This window comes from Eucyclogobius newberryi, unplaced genomic scaffold (assembly GCF_026437365.1).
Source record: "Eucyclogobius newberryi isolate DKJ021-1_F unplaced genomic scaffold, fEucNew1.0.hap1 SCAF_6, whole genome shotgun sequence".
NCBI classification, from domain to species: domain Eukaryota; kingdom Metazoa; phylum Chordata; class Actinopteri; order Gobiiformes; family Gobiidae; genus Eucyclogobius; species Eucyclogobius newberryi.
The window spans coordinates 17075130-17082169 of NW_027316278.1; the positions used below are offsets into that span (position 1 = coordinate 17075130).

Genomic DNA, 7040 nt, shown 5'->3' on the forward strand with positions numbered 1-7040 from the left:
GTAACTTTGTTCCATGTTACGTAAGAGTTTAGAAATATCGCTAAATATTTCCAATTACATCACTGCCCACATAATTAATAAGAGTAAGACTCTGCTGAGAATATAATACATATAATTACTTTGCTTGTTTAAATATATACTTCTTACAATCATGTAAAATGTAGCTTGTTTTTCCAAAGTAACTTGTAATGTTAATTTGATCTAATAACGGTTAATAAATAAACAAATATTTTCTAAGAGGGCAATGACTTTTAAAGGGTTTTAAGACCAAGGAATATTGCTACATCACATCAATCAAAATGATTAAACAATCTATGAAACCGTAAGATAATTACAATATTGATTTTATTTTCAATTGCTCCATGCATACTTATTCCTATATTAATATTTTTAATAGAAAACATTAATGTACAACTCTTTTATACAGTATTCAGTCGTAGGCTACTGTTATCTCCAAAGTGTTTGCTGCATTGGACGGGCTTTATTCAATAAAGAGGCACATCAATAAATTAAATCATTGTTGATTATATAGGTAACTGATATTTCTGACAAACAGGATTCTGTTTATTGATTATAAATACTTGTATTATTCAACTTTTTGGATTTTAAATTTAACTTAGTATCTATTTGTTTATTTAATTTATTGATGTGAGCCAACATGGTATTTGTTAAATACATGACAGGTTTATGGTAGATTGCAGCATGCATGTCTGGAGCAGCCCGTGTTTGCGTAGGATGAATGTAGATCAAACATGGTGTGGTCCGAGACGCAGCACAGAAAACGCTCTCCGGTGTTTCCGCAGTAACAAACGTATTTTGTCATCGTCAGAGTCTGGGTCTAAGGGTTTGTTGTACTCCTCGTCCTCCACCTCGTTCTCGGAGCCCTCGCCGCTCTGTCCCGTGTGGGACACTTGTGTGGAGCTGGGCTCAGACGCACTCTTCTTCCTCCATTTGGTTCGTCGATTCTGAAACCACACCTAGAACACAAATGAAGCATCAGAGAAATGACTCATGAAACAGGGCGAGAGCTCTGACTGTTTTTACCTTCACTTGTGATTCTGTCATCCCCAGAGAGTAGGCCAGCCGAGCGCGCTCTGGACCCGCCAGGTACTTGGTCTGTTCAAAAGTCTTCTCCAGGGCAAAGATCTGGTGTCCACTAAACGTTGGCCTGGTGTGCTTTTTCCTATTGGGCATCTCTCCAAGAGGACCACCATCTAAAAGAGGAAAACGAATGTTTATATTTTTGAAAGAAAATCTATATATGCTTCATGTAGATGTGACGTGCCTCTGCCATAGACACACAATAAATAAAATTATTTATTTTTGGGAAAATATATGTTCACAGACTTAATTTCAACGCAGTTTTGTAGATAGGACTTGTATTTAGTATTTCAGAGACTAATTAATACTAATAATACATTAGCAGAGTTACATGAGAGTAGACTTTAGTTGACATTTATCTGCAGTTTGACACTAGAACCTGATCTTATTTACACATGCACATGTCCTGGAGACTGAGAGACACTCACTGTTGGAGCACTGCTGCCGGCCTGGCCTCCACTCACAGCTGCTGTCGGCCCAGCAACTCACACTGCGGCCCTTCATGGCGCACTCTGAGGCCGGCTTGTTGAAGTTGTTGAGCGAGGAATTGTAGTCTCGGTTGTAGTACACAGGCGCGTTGGAGATAGATGGGCCAAAGCCACCCATGGGAGAGTAACCGGACAGCAGGGGGCCGGTGCCTGTAGAGCCCACTGCCATCATGGAGCGGCTCAGGATGTCACTGATGCCGTGGGGTGTCCCGGCCGGCAGCTGGCTGTTCAGACTCGGGTTGAATTTGTAAAAAGAGTTTTGTACTGAATACTGGCAGACAGGAGCCTTCAGGTCGGAGGAAAACTGGTTGAGGCTGTTGTTGAAGAGGAAAGAACCCTGGATGTTTGGATCCATAGGAACTGCTCTATTCAAAGTTATACTGCGACAGAAACGCAGTCTGGTCCAGAAAGGAAAAGGCCCAAAAAGTCTCCAAAGTGGTATCTGCAGTCAAATCAACTCTAACCAGATCAACGCCAAAATTCTCCTCAGCTTGTGATTGAACCTTAGGAACTTTGTCATATGAATTCAAATAAACTACATAAGTCACACAGCGCAGACAAACTCTCACTGTGATCCTTCAGTGCAGCCCGCTGACCCCATGCCGTACTGCCCCTGGTCTGACAGTGCTCTTCTCACACAGAAATCATATATACACTGGATGTGGATTTGGACTGGCACCTTGATAAAGACCAGCTATATTTGAATGCAGCGCAGGATTGGCCTGGGCCTGGGGGGGGTTGATGCGTTTCTATTGGCTGTCGAGCGAAGCCAAGCCTTGTATTGGATGTGAGCAGATTAATAGTTTTTTGAACAGGTCGAGTGGGAACAAGTGATTTTGTGATGGCCTGCCATGTCTGACCAAGCAGTGGAGCACACACAGCTGAGCACCGAGCAATCCACATTAATACTATGTGAATTATTCTCTACATTATCAACAACATAAATAATGCAGCTTTTATTCATTGGAAATACTTTTGACAACTTTGCATGTACGTACGTATGTATGTATTATTATTTATTCTGTATTATTGCTTCCACCAAGAGGGGCAGTTATTTGCTCTTCTACTTAAATATTAATTATACCGGAAGGTATTCGTCACTTAGAGATTGGCACATACTGTGTATGAATATAAATACGAGGAATAATGAGCCTTTACCTTATCACTTTTTCTGTGCTGAATGATTCTAGATGTTTTTGTAAAAAAACAAACAACAAATAACATTTATAAATATAATATAAGACACAATAGGATTAAATAAATAACTGAAATATGGCCCAGTTATGTGTTCATAAAGAGAGATAAGGTGTCTCTTTATCTGCTCGTTTTATTATTATATTACTAATTGTTCACATCCTGTTCCAATCGAACTCAAGCTGTACTTGCTCTTGTGCTTCTTCTGATTTCAATGTAAATTAGTCACAAAGACAGAAGGGTCCCAGCCGGGCCGGCCTGTGGCACGAACGATCGAAGCAAATGTTTAGGGCCACAAGCATTAAAGGGGCCACATGCTCTGGTGAGCTGTGTGTATACAGTGTATGTATGTATCTGGAGTATGCAATTCACTTTCAAACTCCAGCTTCTCTTTAAATACAGCATACCTTGTAGAAAATTAGTAATTAGACTAAATAATTACGGTACATCTAAAATACACCAGAAAACGGGAAATTGTATGATTTATTCAAATTTTCTTGGGTGAGAATTCACAAATCCCTCTTTCCTTGTGCCTATTTATAATTTACTGAAGAAAAATAGAAATGTTAATAAATGTGGCCAGCTTCAGTAGAAATCCAGAGTGACTCCCAAGTCCACTCCTGGTGCAATCGCCCTATTTTTGGTACTATATTCCATTGCTAAGCCAATTTATTTAAACAGGGTCGTCTGGTGGGCACAAACAAAATCTTGTTATTGTTGTGTTACTTTTAAATGGCAGTTGGCAGCCAACTGAAAAGGTTGTTGTTGTTGTTGTTGTTTTATGGCGGTTGGCATCCAATTGTTGCATTACCGCCAGACTTTATTCCTCAGACTTTTCGTAGACCTCAGACTGTCGTAGTCCGTAAAAGAACTCCAAGGTGCATTTACTGCCACCTACAGTAGTTGTATGTCTTCAAAGTATGTGTTTTTTCCCCATCAAAATCCTGTTTAGGGCTTTCAAATGTCCGGAATCCTAGTAACTTTCCAACCCTGATGATGTCACCCTTCTGGTACGCATCACATGACCATGAGGAGTATGAGGAGCAGACTGCCATAAAACAATAACAACAGCAACAACAGTCTAAGGAATAAAGTCTGGCGGTAATGCAACACTCGGATGCCAACCGCCATAAAACAACAACAACAACAACAACAGACGGCTGCGTGAAGTGACTTCATAAACTATCCACTGTTGCTTCATGGGCTTGGAACTCATGTGCTTTGAATTAGTGGGTTTTGAACTGAAGAATGAAGTCTAAAGAATAAAGTCTGCGATAAAGTCTAAATACGACAAAGTCTGAGGAATAAAGTCTGGCGGTAACGCAACACTTGGATGCCAACTGCCATAAAACAACAACAACAACAACAACAACAACATAAAGTCTAAAGAATAAAGTCTAAAGAATAAAGTCTGGCTGTAATGCAACACTTGGATACCAGCCGCCATAAAACACCAAAGAAGAAGAAAATGTATGTTTTTTTATTTGAAACCGAAGGCCAATCATTTTCTTTCACATTCCTTTTTCAGGAAATGGTTCACTATTGATTTCTTCCATGCTTTTATTTTATAGCAGGTTTTATGTTGCTGAAAAGGTGTCATTGTAAAATTGTTTGAAAAAAACAACAAACAAAAAAAAACACAAACAAAACTATAAATAAAGATAAACGTGTTAAAATAATGGCCGTGGCTGGAGAGCCGCGGCGCGGTCAAATGGCCGCGCAGTTTCTGGGACCGCGGCATTTCCCTTATAGCCCGTTATAGCCTCATGGCTAACCCTAACCCTAACCCTAACCTTAACCTTAACCCTAACCTTAACTCGGCGCGGTCTAAAACGGCGCTAAAACGCGGTCAAATAGCAGTTTCAGGAGCCGCGGCGCGCGGCCGGCACATAAATAACATGGCAGTTTCGGCCGCGCGCCGCGGCTCTGCAGACACTCTCTAAAAGAAAAGCATGGCAGACACATTTGGAAACTGAAAGTTAAAGTGATTTGAGAGCCAAGTAGTGCATGGTACTTTTCCAAACACGTGTCCCTCCTTTCAAATTAGCCCCTCCTATTTTAGAAATGATGTAGTAGAGGAATAGGTTTGTTTTGGTTTGCACATGTGCACAGATATAAAAGCCAACTTGCCTGTCTGTCACAAATGAAGAAATCAGCCACAAGACCAACTACTTCTTCTCTGAGACAAAGACAAATCTACACAAAGCCATGGTGAGGAAGAGCAGCTGCAGCTCAGGTGAGTCATATTTTTAAGATCATAGCTTTTATACAGAGAGAATTTAAGAATTAAACAAAAACATTCAAAGAAGAAATTTTGCATTGTAGATGACACAATATGATTAAAACAATTTTATAAATTTAAATGTTATATATCGCATATGGTTCATATTTTGTCATGACAAATTATTATTATTAATATTATTATGTTGTTGTTAATAATAATCATTATCATAACATTTAAATTACATTCTTGTCTTATAGTTTGAATAAAAGTGGGATCAGATCTTTTTATTAAAACATGTCAAAGTGAGCTTCATGACACTCCACTGACACACGAGATCTGTGTCCGATGACTAAGTGGTTCACGTGAGGTTTTGCTGTATCCGCTGCACAGGCAAGATAAGGCACGTCAACAAACTCTGGGATCAGTCTTTTAATGTTTCTATTCTCTCTGCCTCTTTGGAAGTGCTTTAGTTTCAAACAGATGTTGATATTAATGAAATCCCTGTTATTATAACAGTCTGTATGATGGTCATGTGTAATAATAGTTGTGACTCTGTGCTTGCAGAAGGGCACAGGTGCAGTGCACAGTGCCTGGGACCCCTGGTCTTCCACTCTCAGACTAAAGGGGAGTGCATCCGTCTCTCTAAACACGGGAGATGTGCGCAGCAGGACACAAACACCTTTAAGAACGGCCTGCTGTTTAGCTGCCGCTCCGTCAGGGTGCAGGAGAAGGTGCGACTCAGGATAGACACACACAGGCTGAACTGGACTGGAGCGCTCCGTGTGGGCTTCACTACTGTTCCTCCCTCAGCCCGCACTGCAGATCTGCCCTGCATGGCCATCCCCTGCCTCACAAAGCTCCCGGGACACTGGGCTGCTCCAGTAAAAGACTCCATGGTCAGGACTGGGGCACTGCTGGAGTTCTGGGTCTCAGACAGTGGCTGTATAAATGTGTGCATCAACGATGGATTTCAGTGGAAACTTTTGTCTGGCGTGGACATAAGCCGCCCTCTGTGGGCCATGATCGATGTATACGGTCAAACATGCGGCATTACACTATTAGGTGGGTCAACTACTCTATCATATCAAGGATGTCACCACATACAATGTTACTGATATGATTGTTGTGAGAAGAAATACCACAATTTAGCAATTATTCACAATTACTGAAATCATGACCAAACAACAGTGAAATGTCTCATTTTCTTTCATTCCAATTGTCCAACACGTTATTCCTCAAATGTGTGACCAGCTTTACAAAACCAAACTTTTGGAATGACTTGAATTTTTGAAAATAAAGTTGAAAACCGCTAGATAAAAAGTACTTAACTTTTAGATGTATTTTTCGACTGTCAATTGAATGAAAAAGACAAAATGTTGACTTTAAAACAGTCACGATAATTATTCAGCTCTTATGCTAATATTGTGACTTGAATAATCACAATCCTAATAACCCCTTGACATCCCTAATCTCAGCTGAATAGTCCAACTTGTGCTCAATCCTTTCTGTTATAAAGATAATTAACTTTACTTGTCAATTACAGGATCGGTGAAGAAAGAATTGTTTCGCACAAGGAAGTCCTGTCCTGCTCCTAAATACAGGACCCCCACTGCTCCGAGTTTGGATCCGTGCAGAGACCTCACGCAGACCTCAGCCGGTATGGTAGCACTTTGTTAGACACTAAGTGGCTGTCCACACAAACTATTTCTAAATGTGTTTTTTCTTGCTTTTCCCGCAGACAAAGGCATCTGCGAGGAGTGTGTGGTGTGTTTGGCAAAAGAAGCCCAGATAATAGTGAAACCGTGTGGACACCAGTGTTTGTGTTCAACCTGCGCAATACGGATTCTGGAGGATTTCGGCACGTGTCCAATGTGTCGACAGGTGATCCGCAGCGGGGAAATAGCGGCGTAAAGCTCTGCGAAGAAGACAGAACATGTAAATGTGAGATTGACTGTTGCCTGTTGTAAAATCTGATATTGTAATTTATATTTATTTAAACAAACACTAAACTTTTTTAATGTATTTTGTATGTA

General features: G+C 40.5%; 2 protein-coding genes across 2 annotated transcripts; one reads left to right on the top strand and one right to left on the bottom strand.

Annotated features, from left to right (window-relative positions):
* Positions 1–363: 363 nt before the first annotated feature.
* Positions 364–2578, bottom strand: nkx6.3 (NK6 homeobox 3). The gene is made up of 3 exons (XM_072434045.1): positions 1530–2578; positions 1045–1214; positions 364–977 (listed from the first exon to the last, which is right to left on the bottom strand). The coding sequence occupies exons 1-3, from the start codon at positions 1942–1944 to the stop codon at positions 747–749; spliced, it is 816 nt and encodes a 271-aa protein (XP_072290146.1). The 5' UTR covers positions 1945–2578; the 3' UTR covers positions 364–746.
* A 2275-nt stretch (positions 2579–4853) lies between these two features.
* Positions 4854–6932, top strand: LOC140346787 (E3 ubiquitin-protein ligase NEURL3). Its single transcript, XM_072432981.1, has 4 exons — positions 4854–5019; positions 5572–6069; positions 6551–6664; positions 6746–6932. Exons 1-4 carry the CDS (start codon positions 4992–4994, stop codon positions 6916–6918), a joined length of 813 nt encoding a protein of 270 aa, XP_072289082.1. The 5' UTR covers positions 4854–4991; the 3' UTR covers positions 6919–6932.
* The last annotated feature ends 108 nt before the right edge of the window (positions 6933–7040 follow it).

Excerpts from the sequence above, each read along its gene's own strand:
- nkx6.3 (XM_072434045.1), bottom strand. The coding sequence starts at position 1,944 with ATGGATCCAAACATCCAGGGTTCTTTCCTCTTCAACAACAGCCTCAAC. Across the intron at positions 1,215-1,529 it reads CCGGCAGCAGTGCTCCAACA|ATGGTGGTCCTCTTGGAGAG; the intron begins GTGAGTGTCTCT and ends TTCCTCTTTTAG. Across the intron at positions 978-1,044 it reads TGACAGAATCACAAGTGAAG|GTGTGGTTTCAGAATCGACG; the intron begins GTAAAAACAGTC and ends TTTGTGTTCTAG.
- LOC140346787 (XM_072432981.1), top strand. The coding sequence starts at position 4,992 with ATGGTGAGGAAGAGCAGCTGCAGCTCAG. Across the intron at positions 5,020-5,571 it reads GAAGAGCAGCTGCAGCTCAG|AAGGGCACAGGTGCAGTGCA; the intron begins GTGAGTCATATT and ends CTGTGCTTGCAG. Across the intron at positions 6,070-6,550 it reads ATGCGGCATTACACTATTAG|GATCGGTGAAGAAAGAATTG; the intron begins GTGGGTCAACTA and ends TGTCAATTACAG.